The sequence below is a fragment of the Diceros bicornis genome, chromosome 34, assembly GCF_020826845.1.
Source record: "Diceros bicornis minor isolate mBicDic1 chromosome 34, mDicBic1.mat.cur, whole genome shotgun sequence".
Classification (NCBI taxonomy): domain Eukaryota; kingdom Metazoa; phylum Chordata; class Mammalia; order Perissodactyla; family Rhinocerotidae; genus Diceros; species Diceros bicornis.
Genome location: NC_080773.1, coordinates 17,757,940 through 17,775,592, shown reverse-complemented (window position 1 = coordinate 17,775,592; position 17,653 = coordinate 17,757,940). Strand labels below are relative to the sequence as shown.

The 17,653-nt window shown below is 51.4% G+C and overlaps 1 protein-coding gene across 1 annotated transcript; it reads left to right on the top strand.

Annotated features, from left to right (window-relative positions):
• The first annotated feature begins 7,590 nt into the window (after positions 1 to 7,590).
• Positions 7,591 to 15,381, top strand: LOC131396943 (CD177 antigen-like). Its single transcript, XM_058529466.1, has 9 exons — positions 7,591 to 7,642; positions 7,717 to 7,860; positions 8,128 to 8,313; positions 8,584 to 8,703; positions 8,905 to 9,021; positions 13,135 to 13,275; positions 14,121 to 14,306; positions 14,445 to 14,576; positions 14,838 to 15,381. Exons 1-9 carry the CDS (start codon positions 7,591 to 7,593, stop codon positions 15,095 to 15,097), a joined length of 1,338 nt encoding a protein of 445 aa, XP_058385449.1. The 3' UTR covers positions 15,098 to 15,381.
• Positions 15,382 to 17,653: the final 2,272 nt, after the last annotated feature.

The window sequence follows — 17,653 nt, the reverse complement described above, 5'->3', positions numbered from 1 at the left end:
GGTGGCAGATCTATGGAAATTCTGTCAATGGGATCTCCTGGCTTCCATCTGGGTTCAGTCAAAGCAGACTAGAGGGAGGACACTGAGTGAGGTTTGAGTATTAATTCCCCAGCTCCCTCCCTGTAGTGTCACTGTGGATTATTCTGCCTGAGATCAGAGCTCCTGTCAGGAAGCCCTCTCCAGTTAGTGTTCTCTCTCTTTCTCTGTCTTGCTTACAACCTCTCCTCGTTCCAGTAGAATGGTAACAGAATCCCAGTGCTATCAGCACAAGAAAACTGCTCTCACCCTTGTGCTTCTCCATAACAGGCACAAACTTTTGTCAAGTATCTCATTTTTAACTTCTGCTCAAGTTACTCAGGTGGGATGAGGACCCTATTGCACATGGGCCCTGACTGTTAATTAAAAGTCTCATTGGTGGAAGTGCACCTTCACATCCCAGGTCATGGTGATGCCCAGATACCTTTGTCAGCAGCACCCTGAAGGCCCTGCTGCCACTCAAGGTGGAATGGAGACGTGCCCCAGGCCAGTGAAGGACAGGTCTGAGATGGGGAATCTCTCTTTGATTTCTTTTTCTCCTCATGCCAGATCTCTTGGAGTCAAGGCCTCCACTGCACATGGAGGGGAAAAAGTCGTCTCTGGGGAAAAAGTTGGTGTCTTTATCATCAGACACATGTGACCACTCCCTAAAACTTTCTTCTCATACAGGATGAGTTCAGCTGCTCCTGAAACCTCTCATGTAGTGTTATGAAGTGATAAAGTGTGTGTGTGTGTGTGTGTGTGTGTGTGTAGGGGGGTGATATATGGAAGGGATGGAGAAATACTTAGGATCAAAGGCCATAGGTCATATGCTCCTAGAAAAGGTTGGATTTGGGGGAATCATTGGGAGATTGAGGATCAGAGGTCATGTAATCAGAGTGCCAAAGGCCAGGACGGCCGTATAGGGGAGTTCCAGTTGCTCTTCCTCAACATTTGATGTTATCAGTTGCTGTGATTTTAGCCACTTAAGTTAGTGCACTTTCCCAACCTCTTTTAGGTAAAGTCTTTCCATTCCCCTAGGGGCCTAGACATTTGAATCATAAAAGCCAAAAGCAGGCACCCTTTTCTCTGCTAATACCACATTATCCCTCTCTGAGAGAATAAGGATTCTGGGAGATGAGCTCTCTGTCCCTGACAAAATCATCACTGAGGGAATAGAGATCTAGTTTTCTGAGGGGAGGGGACTGTTATGGGCTGAATTGTGTCCCCAGTGCCTCAGAATGTGACTGTATTTGGAGACAGGGCCTCTGCAGTGGTGATTAAGGTAAAATGAAGCCTTTAGGATGGGCCCTAATCCAATCTGAGTGGTGTCCTTACCAGAAGAGGAGATTTAAACACACAGAGAGACACTGGAATTCCCGTGCACAGAGGAAAAGCACGTAAGGACACAGGGAGACGGCTGCCACCTGCAAGCCAAATAGAGAGACCTCAAGAGAAACCAAACCTCTGACACCTTGATCTTGCATTTCCATCCTCCAGAATCATGGGAAAATAAATGTCTGCTGTTTAAGCTACCCAGTTTGTGTTGTTTTATTATGGCAGCCCCAGCATGCCAACACAGACTGTAGGGGTTGAGATGACAGTGGGATAGATGATACCAAGCACCAAGTTCCACTCCTGCCCTCACCCCTGACACTATTACACAGCCCCTGAGCAACAAGACAGGCCTCAAACTCAGGTCTGCCTGGCTTGGTGAGGGGCACTTTGTACACACTATTTCTAAGCTTCCTCACTTGCCTGCAAGTCAGCAATTATCACCATTTTCAAATGAGGCCACTGAGGCTCAGAAAGGTGAAGTCATTTCCTGAAGGCTGGGAGATAATATATGTTAGTGCTCAGGCCAGCTCTGCAGCCCCAAGATTGTAGACTTGAGAATCAACCTGGAGGTCATTTCTTCCTCAGCAGCCAGGGAAGGTTCTTCTTTAATTTTAGAAGACCTCCCAGACAGGTAGTCCTGGTGGGTTCTAAAACAGAACTCTCGCAAGGAGTAAGCAATATGATTGGGGGATCCCTCATCCAGGGCTGTGCCTTCTCTGTCCACAGCCCTGGGCAGGAGAATTTCTAGATAGACCTCCCTCTTCCCATCCCCACTCCATTTCATGGGACTCATACCAAGGACCCAGGCACCCTCACTCCCATTCTCAGGTCTCTCTCTGATCCCCACCACTCCCATTTGTCTCATTTCAACTCCTGGCCCCCAGATTTATAGTGTATTGGTAAAAACAGCGTAGGCATTGGTAAAAGCTTACCTGCTGTACCATTCAAGGTTTCATCAGGAAAACAGAAACCCCTCTAGGTACTTCTAACATAAAGGTCTTTAATGCAGGGAATTAGGTGCTTATAAAACAATTCAAAGGCTAGAGCCATGGGGGTTAGGGGGTTGCCAATGAAAGTCTGATTTCAAGGTCACACTGCCACAGCCCCACCCAGAGGAAAGAAACACCTGCCTCTTCCCTTAAAGCTTGTGTCTGCCACCCATCAGCCAACACCGTAGCAGAAATAATGGCTTCCATCTCCCTTCCACCGCCCAAATCTCACACAAGTGTGTCTCAGGGGCAGAATGTAAATTACGTCTGGAAACTCATTTGCTAGGAGGTGAAAAAAAAAAAGGTAGTATTTATCCTTTCAGTCCCTCTGATATTGGGGGGTGGAATATAGATGTCAAGTGCCGATAGACAACGTATGGCATCTCTGGGTCCTAATCCCAGCTCTGCCACTTTCGGGTTATGTGACTCTGGGCGAGTGATCTCACCTCGTGAAGCCTCAGTTTCCCCAGGTGCTATCATAGAAATATACTTGTTCCTTGTCCCTGGTTCCTGGCACAGAACTCCCAACACCTTTGGAATTTTCTGAATGATAAGGGTGATAGGAGTGTCTTTTGTTCTAATGACATAACTCTTGGTGGGCCCCTAGATAGCTTAGGTTGGGGGCTGGTCACTATAAAGACCACATGTTGATTAGAAGCTTCGAACTTTCAGCCCCACCTCCTGACCTCTAGGGAAGGAAGAGGGGCTGGAGATTGAATCAATCACCAATGGCCAATTATTTAATCAGTCATATCTACGTAATGAAACCTCCATAGACCCCTAACTGATGGGGTTCAGAGAGCTTCCACATGGGGAACACATTGATGTGCTGGGAGGGTGGTACACCCAGGGAGGACATGGGAGCTCCGTGCCCCTACCCCTATACTGTGCCCTCTTCCATTTGGCTCTTCTTGAGTTGTGCCCTTTAATAAACCGGTCATAGTAATTAAAGCCATTTCCTGAGTTCTGTGAGTCTTCAAGACAATTATAAACCTGACGGGGGTCATGGGATCCCCTGAGTTTGTACTCGGTCAAGCAGAAATGTGGGAGGCCTTCGCCCCCCCATTTGTGACTGGCATTTGAAGTGGGGCAGTCTTGTGGGACTGAGTCTTTAACCTGTGGGATCTGCACTGACTCCGAATAGTTGTGTCAGAACCGAACTGAATTGTGGGACACCCAGTTGGAGAACTGGTTGTTGATGGGAGAGAAAACCCTTCCATCTCATATGAAAAATGAGCCAGTGGGTGAGATGCTAGAAGTGATTATCATCATCTATGTGATCCGCACAGAGCAGGTGCTCAGGGAGTTTCAGAAGACTTTCTTTCCACTCTCCTCTTTCCCTAAGACCTCTCACACCTTGACAGGTATACTTCACCCCTTTCCCTTCTCTCTGTTCTCACAGAGCTAGGCCGTAGGCAGTGTTTCTCATCCCAGGAGCAGTGGAGGGACCAGCTTGTAAACCTGTATGTATCACCCAAGCAATTTCATGTTTAACTTAATTTACTTCCACAACCAAACACAGCATGAATAGTCCATGAAGGTCCCAATTTACAAAACCAATGGGTTTTTCAGGGTCCCTGAGTGCTGGTAACTTTCTGCGTCTCTGTATTTTCTTAGTCAGGAAGAACTATTGTGTATGGGTGTCCAGGAAACACTCTGATTGCCCATCCCTTCTTCATTTGTTGATTCTGGAAACATGTAATGGGCTCCTGCTATGTACCAGGTGCTGTCCTGGCCCTGGGGGCACAGCAGTGAACCAGAGGCAAAATGGACATTATTGCTGACATCTGACTATGACTTGACAGCTAATCTCTAAAAGGCATTTCAAGATGTCCTCAGATTCCTGATCCCAAGCCAAATTTCTGGTCTCAGTTTGCTGCCCCAGAGTTTTCCCCCATCTCAGGAGGGGCCACCTTGGAGTTTTCCCAGCTCCTCTCTCTCTCTCACACACCACGTCCAGTCCCTGAGCAAATCCTCTGGACTGCATTTGCAGAATACATCCAGAAACTGGCTCCTTTGCACGTGGTCAGGCCACTGTCATCTCTCACCTGGATTACTGCAGTCGCCTCCTCACTGGGCTCCCTGCTCTCAACCCAGCAGCCACAATGATCCTGACAGAACACAGACCACTCACACTCCTCCTCTGCTCTGAACCCTCAACGGCTCCCCAGCTCACTCAGAGTAAAGCCATAGTCCAGGCCACAAGGCCTGGGAGGCCCTCACCATCCGGGCCCTCCCTCTCTGACTTCACCTCCTCTCATCTCTCCCTCTCTCTGCTCCAGCTGGGCCTCCTCCTTGCTGCTCAAACACACCCACAGAGCCCCAGAGCTCATTCCTTCACCTCCTTGACGTCTTTGTTTAAATATTGCCTTTTCAATGAGGATCCCTGACCACAATCTTTTAAAGAAAAAGGGAAAAAAACCACCAAAAGCATGCCTTATTTCATTATAACATAGTGTACCACATTATTATTGTCGGTTTTGTTTGTTGTTTTGTGTGACATCCCCACTAGCACTTCAGGTCAACGAGGACTGGGAGTCTTCCATGTGGCTCCAAGGTCATCCTTGACCCAGTGTAGATGGAGGAAGGAGAAGGCACTCCTGCTTCTTAACCATGCAGGCTCAAAAGTGACACCAGTCATTTCTGCTCACATTTCATAGATGAGAATTAGTCACATGGTCCACCTAGAGGCAAGGGGGTGCTGAGAAATGTAGTCCCCGGCTGGACAGTCTTCACTTGTAACATCTCTACATCTTGAAGGAAGCATGGATCTTTGATGGGCAGTTATCTCTGCCACATTGTGTGACCTTGGGCAAGTTATTTAACTCCTCTGGGGACCAGTCTTCATCTATAATATTGGGCTATTAATGGGACCTACCTCATACTTATGGTCATGATTCAATGATTTGAAACGTATAAAGTGCTTGGACTAGGGCTTGGAACAGAGTCAGGGCTCATCATATTAACGATTTTTATCACTTGTTGACCATCTACTTTGGGTCGTATACAGATCTCAGTCCTCATCACAACTCATGGGGTGCAGATAACCATCACACCTACTTTACAGAAGAGGATGATGAGGTTTAGAGAGGGGACATGAGTGACCCAAGGCTACACAGTCAGGGAGCAGCAGAATCAGCCTGGCAGCAGACAGAGTGTTATACCAAGGACTGTCAGATGTTTTGCTAAACAGCCCCACCCCCTCCCTCTGCAATAGCCACTTGAAATATGGGGACTCCCAGGAAGGTTGCCGTAATCTCCTGATTTGTCCTGCATTGCTGCCCTGCCAGCTTTCCACTCTCATCTCCTATCACTCTCCCTTTTCCCCACCACAGTCCAGCCACCTGCTTTCTCTCTAATCCTCACACCTCAGGGCCTTTGCACCTGCTCTTCCCTCTGCCTGGAATGTTCTCCCCACATGTCTTTCCATAGCTGGCTCTTTCTTTTCATTCTGCACTCAACTGAAATGTTGCCTTCTCAGGGCGGCCCTCCCCAACCCCAGCTCAGTCACTTATTTTCACATCCCTGGTTTTCCCTCTCTGCAGAGTACCCAGCACCATCTAATATTTTTTTGTGCTCATACATTTGTTAGTGTCTGTCTCTCTCACTAGTCTACCAGCTCAACACAAGCACTAGCCTCATCTTTTTGGTAGCCTCATCTTTTTGGTCTCCATGTATCCCGAAGAGCTAGGAGAGTGCCTGGCACAAAATGCAGCCTGGGTAAATATTTATTGACTAAAACAAGAAATTTGATTGACTACCTATGACTCTATGTATCTCTTTGCCCACCCTTCTTTCCCCTCTTTCCCCAGGGACACTGTATGAGGCCACACACAACTCCAGAGGGCACCTTTCCAGACGGCGACAATGTAAACTGTTGGGGAAGGATGGTGTTTCTACAGGGCACAACCCACACAAATGTACTGATGGCTCTGTTCCCATGTTCCCCTCTCCATTCATTCATTTATTCATTCACTCAATAAATATTTATTGAGTATATACAGTATGCCACAGTAGTGGTGTAGACGTAATGGGAGATGAGAGAAACATGTCTCTGCCTAGATGTCAAATTTTAAACTTGCCAACACAAATAAAAATAGAACACATAAAGGTGTCAAAAATAGATATACAATGGGGAGGTACACAGTCATTGCTCTTTCTCTTCTATAGTTTTTCATCCTCTCTTTTCTCTCTTTCCTCTCTGCTTATCAGACACCCACTTCGAGCCTCTGCAATCACTGACAGATACCCCTCAATCTTTCCTGTCTCTCTCCTACCCAGTGTGCTAGAGCTGGTTGGCACAGGCTTGCAAAAGCCAATTTTAAATATTTAGGAATTTTTTGAGCTGTTTGTCAAGCTGTTGGTAGCTTAAGATCAGATGTGCTAGAAGTATTTACACCACAGAAATGGGCCAACAGTACAAGGCAGGTTTTGTTGATGCTGTTTTTCTGAAAAGCTGGTTTTCTAGCACACCACTGTTCCCATCTGTTTCTGGCAAAGAAACTTTGTTTTGTCAAAGAATATCTTAATTCTCCCATAGATATTCAGTTTCCAGCCGGTCACCCTGACATACCGTAGCTCCCTCCTGGGTGGCAAGAAATGGAGGCTTTAGGACCCATGTTGTGCTGGGAGGGGAGAGAATAAAAGAGGAAGAAAAGCATGAGGGAATGTTGTGAAAAAGGGAATAAAAAGTAAAGCAATGTAGGAAGGAAAGAGAAAGAAAAGAGAAGTAGGAATCCGTGGGGGCAGAGGTTAGGATAGAGAGAACATGGGACTGGCCAATACCCACCGCACAATGTCCTCACATGCAGTTGGGCCATTTCCCCACCTGGGGCCTGAAGGTGACCAGGTTGCCATGAGAGATGAGGAAACCACCTTCCCAAACTACCCTGAAACAGGGTGGGAGTGGAGACCCACATAGCTGGGTTCAGGAGGAAAGAGCTGGACCAGTGGGGCCTGTGGGCCAGCGTGCCTCAGTCTCTAACTTTTGAGGGAGTTGGAGGCCTGGACTCCTGGGTCTGAGGGAGGATGTGTTTGCGGTCTTGGTCTCTTGGATCTGAGGGAGGACAGAGGATTCACATTCCTAGGCCTTTTAGCCTTGAGACTCAGAAGGTGGGCCCAGGCCTCCTCTAGCAAGGCCCTCCCCTCCCCACCCCCTTCCTGGGCTGCCTTGAATGGGGCGAGATATAAAAGGTCTCCGTGTCCTGGGAGAAAGAGCAGGAACGAGAGAGTTCCAGCTGCCCTCATCATGAGCCCTGCCCTCCTGCTGGCCCTCCAGGGCATCACTCTCCTGCTGCCAGGTGAGTGAGGACCCCAACCTGGGAGGGGTTTCCCAGGAGGACGGGCTGAGATGGATTTGCTCTTCTCATCGCAGGAGTGCAGGCCCTGACCTGTCAGTCGGGGAGAGCTCATGCTGTGAAGAATGTATCAGAAATACCACTCAAGTGGACGGTGACTAACCAGCAAACCTGTGAGGACGGTTGGGGTTGCCAAGACACAATGATGCTCATTGAGAATGGTGAGAAGGGCCCCGTAGCCCCAAGCCCGACTCCCACCCTCTCCTGTGCAGAGACATCCCTCCCCCTGCCCAGTCCTACCTGCATTCTGTCTGGGAACTCAAAAGACCCCTGCCCTCCTAGAGGGAGCTGTCCCCTCCCCAGCAGGGGCACAGTCCGGTATCCAGTCACCGCCTCTCCAGTCTCTCACCCCAGGCCACGATGCAGACCCTCCCTCAAGGACCTGGAGTCCTGACCCCATGTTGGCCTCCCTCTCTCTCTTGGTCTAGGACCCCTAGTGAATTTGGTGCTCAGCAAGGGCTGCACCCTGGAGGCAGATCAGGAGGCCCGCGTCACCCAGCACAGGGCAGGCCCAGGCGTCTCCATCGTCTCCTACACCCACGTGTGTCGCAACAGGGACTTATGCAACGATGTCCCCAACACAGTCCCTCTCTGGGACTGGCTCCCTCCCACAGGTACATGAGGGAGGAGGGAGAGGAGGAGGAGGGGAAAGGGGATGGGGAGGAGGGGAGCAACAGGGCTGAGAGGATTGAGGTGAGCACAGAGGGACTGTCCCTAATTCCCCCCACCCTGGGCCTGCATGACAGGAGCCCAAGGAGGGCATGTCTGGGGGAGACAGGGGAGGTTGATTTCTGGGGCAAGCAAAAGGGGAGGGGCAGAGAGAAGCCACCTGATCTGAAGGCAGAGCCCTCTCATCCTCCCTCCCCCTCTCTCTCACCTCCCAGTCCCAGGGTCCCTGCGATGTCCAGTCTGTTTGTCCACAGAAGGCTGTCTGTCTGCAACAGAGCTGCCCTGCCCTGCTGGGATAATGCATTGCTACAACGGGATCCTCCTTTTCAGGGGAGGTGAGCTAGGACAGCAGGGTCCCTGTGGGGCACTGAACGGGGAGGTCTGAGGACCAAGATCTGGGTCTCTGGGGAAGGAGGGTAGCTGAGGCCTGGGACAGGAGGAAGGTGGGCCTGGCTTCCTAGAGCTGCACCTCCCCTTGAAGCTTGCATTGTCCCAGTGGCAGTGTTTCCTCTCTCGCGCTCTCGTCCATTCCACAGGGGACATTGCCACCAATCTGAGAGTCCAAGGGTGCACGTCCCAAGCAGGCTGCAACCTGCTTAATGACACTCAAAAAGTCGGGGCCCTGACTGTGAGCGAGAACTGCGATCCTAAAGGTGAGTCCCCCGTGTGGAAGACGAGGCTGTGCCCTGCACTTTAGCCTTGGGGCGCAGTGCCCCTTGTGAAAGTTGGACATCCAAACACATCCCACCAAAGCCAGCACCCACAAGTCATTCAGAAGTTTATTACTCTCTCAGGGTGTGCAAAGGGAGAGATTCTCCTGGAAAGCACTTCGGTGGGAGTGCCAGTAAGAGGTGTGTAGCCGCAGGGGAGAGAGAGGGCACGTGGTCCAGGGGACAGATACACAGGGCCAGAGCCAATGGTAGGTGTTTTAATTGATGCCAGGCCAGGCTGACTCTGTCAGGGTGGCCTGTCCAGGCAGGAGGGGAACCAGAGAGCAGAGAGGAAGGTCAGAGGGGCAGAGAGGGCGGCTGCTTTGCATTCCACTTTCCCCATTGGGTGTGGAAGTGAGGGCAGGAGCGCCTGCTGGTTTTCACCCTGGGAGGGACTCAGTGCTTCCAATTCCATAGCTCCACACCCCTGACCTGGGGTCACCCTGGGTCTCCCACTTCCCCTCGACCACCCCACCCCACTCTCACCCACCCCCACCCATGGTCCTGGAGCACCCAGCAGGCCTGCTGGGTGCTCCAGGTGTGACAGGGCAAGCAGCAGCCAAACGGGGACACTGGGAGGGTCCCCACTTCCCCATGGAAGCCACACACTGGGCTGACTGAGAGGGGCCTGGAGTGTCTCAATGAGAAGGGCCACTGCGGGCAGGGAGGGGAGAAGGGACCTCGGAGAGTGAGGGAAGGGCCGTCCCTGTCTGAGCCTCAGTTTCCTCATCTCTCTACAGCACCCTGACCCCTAAAGCTTCAAGAGAGAGTTGAGTGAGTTCAGTACACATCCCTCTTTGTGCGTGGATCCCTCTGGCTGGACCAGGAGCCTGAGGACAGGGCCCGATGTCACTGACACCAAGTGTTCCAGACTTGGGCAGCACAAGGGCTGGCTAGGGTTGGGTGCCCGGGATTTGTTTGCTGAAGTGAGTTCACGCAGGATTCCAAGGTCTCCCTGGGGACCCCAGGGGACTCAGACCCTGCCCCTGCCCTAATGGCCTCCAGGACCAGGAGGGGAGACATCACGGAGCAGAGGGAACAGGGCTGTGGGGGAGGGCTCTGGGGGCTCAGAGGAAGGAAGATATTGATGTCCTGGGGGGTGGGTGTCAAGGAGGGCACATCGAGGAGGTGACTGTGAGCTGTGTCTTCGGGATGGGCTGCGGTTTATTTGTAGAAGAGGAAAAGGACACGAGCAGGCAGAGGGAATAGCGTGTGCAAAGGCCTGGAGGTGGGTGAGCCTGCTGTTGTCAAGAAGGCTTCCTGGGCTCTGCCTGAGACGGCTGATGAGGAGGATGGGCTACAGCCGGGACTGGGGGTGATTACAGGTTTTCCAGGTAGACGAGGGGGGTGTGGGCCATGAAGGGAGAGCCACTCCAGGCAGAAGGAACAGCTGGGGCAAGGCCACGGAGGCAGCAAACGACCTGGCGTGTCTGGGGAATGGATATTGGTGGGGACGGGAGAGGTGGGGGGGCGCTGGTGATGTCCCCGCAAAGCCAGACTGAGGGCTTGGCCTTTCTCCTGAGGGCAGGGGAGCCCTGGCCGGGGGCTGAGCAGGGAGAGTCAGAGTCTCAGTCTCTCCTTCTCATTAAGGCTGGTTTAATTGTCTGGCCCTCCTCTCTGGGACCAGGCAACATTTGTAATCCATAAGGCATTTCAGAAACACATCAGATGCAACACATGCCACACACACACACTCACACAACACACACACACTCACACAACACACACACACCATGCCACATACACACCACACATCCATACCACACACATGTCTCTGTACAGCTCACATGTTCCACACATACCCCAACCCTATACACCACACACAATCCACAGACCACACACCACACACACCATATATCACACACAAACAACACACAGACACACAGAACCCACACCACACTTCGCCTGTACAACAAACACATACCACATACTTCACACACACACTGTATCACTGTACATATACACACATCACATATCACATACCATGCACACTCACATACAGACACATGTACAAACATGCCATACACGTATGACACACCCCATTCAACCCCATACCCCCACACACATACTACACCCATACACACTTACGATACTCATATGCTACACAAACCACACACATGCCACATAAAACAAAGCTTTTGTGCCAAAAGTGAATATTCCTAACATATATCCATATTCTGTTAGCTTTTGACATTGGAGCCGTATCTGGGAGGGTGTGTTGGGCTTCCCTGGCTCAGTTCAGTTCAGCAGCTTAGCAGGTATTTCCTGAGCATCAGGGAGACCAGGCCTCAGAAGCTGGGAACCACAAGAGGTCAGGGAAGAGGTGGAGGAGAGAAGGGCATTCCCAGTGACTTTGCAGGAGACTTTGCAGGAGAACAGCTCTTGCAAAGGCATGGGGGCGGGAGAGGGCTGGGAGCTAGAGCACATACTGCCCAGGATGGGCCACGGCAGGAGCCCAGGCTGAGGAAGAACCAAAGGGCTGGAGCATGAACAGACTTGACTGCCCCCTAAGTAATTGGGTGGTGGTCCCAGTGAGAGTCATGGGTCGACAAAGTCAGGAGAGCAAGCAGTTAAGATCTTAATGTCCGAGTCAGAGAGATGTGGACTGCTGTCTGGGCTCTGCCACTGAACCAGCCTTTGAGGATCACCACATCTTTGAGCCTCTTTCACCCAAAGCCTATTTCACCAAAAGGAGGTGATGACTGCAGACAGTCAGGAGCAGGGGAGCATATGCAAAGGCCCTGGGGTGGGTGTAGGCCTGCTGCGTGTTCGAGGAGGGGCCTGGAGGCCAATGTGGCTACAGCAGTGTGATCGACAGAGAGCAGAGCAGGACATGTAGACAGAGGGGATGGGGAGGCCAGATCACGTAGAGCCTTTGGGGCCAACTTAAGGCCTTAGAATTTTATTATGAGTGGGTTGGGGACCTACTGGAGTCTTCTGAGCAGAGGAGTGACACGAATTGACTTACCTTTATGGGGATCCTCTGGCTGATGGGTGGAGAATAGAGTGAGGGGGCAGTGGGAGTGGGGGAGGGGACCCCCAGGGAGACTCAGGAGGAAGCAGGCAAGACCCAAGGGCGTCTTGGAAGCAGTAGAGCTGGTGAGACGTGGTCAGGATCTGGAGGGATTTTGCAGCCTAAGCCAACAGGATTTCCTGATGGGCGCAACACGGGGTGTAAGAGAAAGGGGATTGTCAAGAATGACTTGAGCAACTGCTGAAAGGAGCTGCCATTGACCAAGGCGGGGAAGATGGGTGGGGAGAGCGGGGGCCAGGCTGGGAGGAGGCAGCAGGAGCCGCGATTTTGTCGCCTGTGAAGCGGGGACAGGAGTGGTCCTCCTTCGTGAGGGCTGCTGTGAAGGTTGCCCGTGTCTGTGGATGCTGCGTGGTCAGCCCAGGAGTTTCTGCCTCAGGGGACATGTCACTGCTGATCCTGTGATGGCCTTCAGAGAAGGTCTAGGCTCACGATTTTCACACTAGACTCCTGAGGACCACAGGGGCCGAGGAAGCCAAGAACGGTCACCGATCCCTGTCTTCCCCACCATCTAAAATGATCCAGACACAGTAAACCCCTTGGGAGGCATCAGTGGGCTAATCCAAGGAAAGCAAGCATCACAGCCAGGCTCATAGTAAATAATCAGTGCATGCCAGGTATTTGAGTCTTTTTGTTTAGAACATGTGGTTTCTCAGTGAAAAGAAATATATGATGTCATGCTACCCTGCTCATTATCCAGATGAGGACCTTGAGGCCCAGAGAGGGAAGCAGAGATTGGCTCAGGCTGAGGAAGAGCCCTCCGTCTCTCTCCCCCGCAAAGGGAGGAGCAGCCTTCCTCTTGGTGTTGAGAGAGGTCCCTGCAGGTATTCGAGCAAAACTACGGTAAAGAAAGGAGGTGGGGCTGACTTCCATGGTCCCTTCTAAATCTGAGATTGAGGGACTCTGTGGCCAGGTCACCTGGAGTGTGACTCAAGAATGTGATCAACTCTCAAGCCTGGGAGCTGGAGGGACAGACACGGCTGGCTCCCTGGCTTACCCAGACCCTGGTAATTCCTTCTGTGCAGCTCTTCTGACCTGTCACCAAGGGATCATGTCCGCGACACTGCCAAACTTGGCTCAGACACCCATCGAATGGACCGAGGGTGGTTACCAGACATGTGACATTGGGGAGATGTGTCAGGAGACGCTTCTGCTCGTAGACGTAGGTGCGTGGGGTGAGCCAGAGGGTAAGGCCCCTGCGCTGGGTCCTGGGCCTCCCCGCCCTGGATTCTGTCCCTGAATTTCCCGCCTGATTACCCTCACACCTGGAGTTCTAAACCCAACTCTTCTTCTTTCTGTGCCTTGGTTTCCTCTTCTGAAAACTGGGGGCAATAACAGTACCTACCTTGCGGGGTGGTCGTGAGGATATACTTGATAGCCCGTGCAAAGGGCTGAGAACAGAGCTGGCACAGAGGGACCCAATGGGTTTATTTGAGGTTTATCGAGCATCTGCTGTTTGCCAGGCACCATAGATCCCACTTTTTTTTTTTTCTTATTCTGGTAACATTGGTTTATAACATTGTATAAATTTCAGGTATACATCATTATTCTTCTAGTTCTGCATAGATTACATCATGTTCACCACCCAAATACTAATTAAAATCCATCAATTCCATTGTGTCTGCCTTCGTGCAGCTTTCCGTGCAAGGGAGGAAACAGAAAAAACCCAACAATAAGGAGGAAGATGTGGGTGTGGAGATGAGATATGGAGAGAAATCCCTCAGGGAAAGGGGAGAGAGAAAGTGAGGGGAAGGTTGCAACGTGTAAAGCATGCTAAGGGAGGCTCTGTTGAGAAGGTGATGTTGGCACAAGAACTGAGGGGTGGCAGCGCTGGGGGAGGACCCAGCCTCTGGCCCCAGTCTTCGCCTACATTCAAGGTGACCTGTACTCTTCTTTGTACTCAGGGAACCTGCGCTCACCCTCTGCCTGCTGAGCATCAGGGAACCACTGCCTCCTGCCTGCCTTGGAGTCTCCCCTCCCTCAGCCCCGCTCTCACTCTCTCACCTCTCAGGACGCAGATCACTCATAGTGGGGAGCAAAGGCTGCAGCAAGATCAGGACACAGAATTCCCCGACTGTCACCATTCACTCGGGGCCCCTTGGAATTCTCATCGCCTCCTATGCCCGGTTCTGCTCCTCCAACGGGTGCAACAGAGCCAAGAGCAGCAGCGTCCTATTGGATGCCCTGCCTCGTCAAGGTGTGGGATCCCAGCGGGCTGGATGGGGACAGAGACACGGAGAGATGGGGCCCAGGAGACAAGAGCTTCCAGGGCGCAAGGAGGGTGGCTGCAGCGAGGAGCAGAGCTGTGTACCCCAACCTTCTCTCTGCTCCCCAGCTGCCCCTGTACCAGGAGACCTGCAGTGTCCTGTCTCTGTGCAGTTAGGATCCTTCGCACAAAACTCTGAAAATGTTACCTGCCCTAAGGGCACCACTCGTTGTTACCGGGGTTCCTTTCGACTCAGGGGAGGTGAGTGCTGCAGATATCGAGGATGAAGCGGTTAGGGGCCTAGATTCACTGGTCCTGAGGTTGGAGGCTGCTTGAGGCCCTGACTCATGGATGTGAGGGTGGAGGGAGCTTGGGGGTCAGATGTCTAGTCCCAGGGAAGAAGAGGACTGAGAGGCTGATCTCGTGGTCTAGTGAGGGAGGGGGCGCGTCCGGGATGCTGGGTCTTCGGAATTTAAGTGTGCTGTGCTTTGATTCCTCTCTGACTCAGTCTTCACTCTCTAGGTGGGCTGTCTGCCTCAGTGAACCTTCAGGGCTGCATGGCCAAACCTTCCAGATATTTGTTGAATCATGCCAAGAATATTGGGGTCTTCTCTGTGATTGAGAACTCTGGGTATGAGAATGAGAATCAGCCTCCTCTTCAAGACAAAGCTGCCCCTACCTCCTATGTGGCTTTGGTGGGGGGGCTGGGGCTATCCCTAGCCCTTTGTTGTGGAGTGCTCTCCCTGTTGACCCCATTACCCTTGATTCTTAGACCTTGCTGACCCTAAACCCAACGTTCTGTCTGACTTCATAACCAAACACCAAATTATTTTTCCATCCTCCCCATGAGTTACCATCCACACACACCCACACACACTTTGTGACCTGATGAGAACGTATGGAAGGGCCTGGAGCAGCTGAACTTGCCCTATGGGAGACTAGACATTCAAGCAGTGGCCACATGTGTCTGATAATAAAGACATTGTGCTTTTTCCCAGTGCTGGGCTTTCTCTATGTGAGGGGAGGGCAGGACACCCAGAAATCTGGCACAGAGGAGGAGAGGAATCTGTGAGAGATGCCCCATCTCAGGCCCGTCCTTCACTGGTCTGGGGCACGTCTCCATTCCAGCCTCGGTGGCAGCAGAGCCTTCAGGATGCTGCAGACAGAGGTATCTGGGCATCACCACGACCTGGGAGGTGAAGGTGCACTCCCACCAATGAGGCTTCTAATTAGCAGTCAGGGTCCCAGCACACACCAGGGGCTGGCCCCATGCGAATATCTTGACGTACGAGCTTGCGTGAAGTAGAGAAACAAGAGGGTTTACACAGTCTCCTGAGGCTGTTATCATTGGGTCTGTTATCATCCAGGCCTGAAGGGCTGAGAAGAACTTATTACCATTCTAGAATCTGGAGTGGGTGGATGGGAGAGGTCTGGAGTTGGCTGACTGGAGCTCTGATCTCAGGCTGAAAAATCTGTCCAGCCCCCAGTGACACTATAGGGAAGGAGCTGGAGAATTAATACCCCAACCTCACTCCATGTCCTCCCTCTGGTCTCCTGTTCGGGATCCCCAGTGCCTTAACCCAGACAGAAGCCAGGAGATCCCTTTGACACAGTTCTCATAGTTCTGCCACCCACAGAGCAGAGCAGAGGGGAGAAGGGGAGAGAGTGAATCTAGAGAAGGACACAGAAAGTGTCCAGCACAGTTCATCCTTTTCCTCCTCAGTATCCACCCTTTTTCTTTGTCCAGATGAAAATCAGAGTCTTCAATATTGAAGGCACACAATTCCCATCTGTTACTTAATCATAGGAACATGGTGTGCTAATGACAATGAGTCAGACTCCCACAGTGTTAGACAACTAGTTCTTCATATACCACAGTGAGAGGAGGGTGGAGGAGAAAATCCCATAAACAAAGCTGCGAGGGTCCTGGGTGTGTAGCTGGTGGTCATCAGAGCTGCCTTCTTCCACCACCCATTCCACAGTCAGTACCACCTGCCAACACCTAGTTAAACGATTACTGTTGACACAAATCTTCACTCTGATGGGAATGAATTGTTCCATGGTCTCGTATTTATTGAATTTCTGCAGTTTCCCACTGAACAGGGCCACTGGACAATGAAATATGAAGATGTGCCCCCAATACATTGCCTGGCTTCCAAACAGAGTCCTCCTTGACCCAGCAGCCCAACCTCCCTCTGGCAGTCAGCTCCCCTCCGGCCATTAGCACAGCAGTGACCCTCTTCTCTGCCTGTTGTTTCAGCAGCATGAGGAGCACAAGATGGCCCGGGGGCAGTCATGGCTTCCAATTGATTAGAACTATGATGGGATTCCTCGCCCACAACAACGTAGAGACAAAAGCAAAAATTCTTTAAGTGGGCTATGAGGTGTACTAGAGGGAGGGGGCACTCCCTTATCTTTCCCTTGTTTCATGGACTCCGCATTCTGTCTATTGGTGAAGTGACAGAATAGACTGGCCACTGGCTTAAGACATACAGCATTTCCCGTTGGATGGCCAGGTACCATCTCTCACCTGGTGCCCTCATAAGCCATCATGGGACATTCCACATCCTGAAAAGCCAACTGTCTCTGTGTAGTGGGGCAGCGGGGAAGATCAGTGAGCTCCATGGGTGTGAAAGTTCATTGTCTGACTTCCTCTTCCTTAAAATGTATCCCCTCATTGGAAGCAATACTTCATAGGATACCATAGCATTAGACAACACATTTTCTAAGTTCTCAAATGGCAGTGTTGACAGAAGCATAGAGTAAAAGGAAGGCAAATCAGAGACCACAGTTTGTGTCCATCCCTGTGAGGATAAAGCTCAGACCCCTCCATGATGGACCATGTCCTGTGTAGTCTTATAGTAGAATGACGCAGTAACAAGTTAGCATTGGCCTCTACCTTTGTTGGTTTGGGCACTCAGTACAGTCAACATCCAGGTCAGCCTCGGGGAGAGTGAGCCCATTTGTTGTAACCATGCAGAGCCTCCACCCCTGCTCACATGGCCACTTTGCACATGGCCCAGTGAGCAAGAACTGATGGGGAAAGAAGCTGCCTGACAACAGTGTCATACATACCAAGTGTCACACATACATACCCCTACATACCAAGAGCCTCCTCCTCGGTGCACGGATCTCATGGACATTAGTATAGGACGTGAACAACTTCACACTCTGTGCCCATCCCCAGAGGACCATCCACATACCCTCACTGTCTTAATTTTATGCTTTTATTCCTTCCAAGTCTTTGTCCAGGTGGCTCAACATGGATTCGTGCAGAAGTGGACCTAAGGACATCCCTCCCTCCCATTAACTGGACCCCTGAAGTTTTGCTACCTGAA

Coding starts and splice junctions, on each gene's coding strand:
- LOC131396943 (XM_058529466.1), top strand. CDS start 7,591: ATGAGCCCTGCCCTCCTGCTGGCCCTCCAGGGCATCACTCTCCTGCTG. Junction 7,861..8,127: donor AATGATGCTCATTGAGAATG/GTGAGAAGGGCC, acceptor CTCTTGGTCTAG/GACCCCTAGTGAATTTGGTG. Junction 8,314..8,583: donor GGACTGGCTCCCTCCCACAG/GTACATGAGGGA, acceptor CTCACCTCCCAG/TCCCAGGGTCCCTGCGATGT.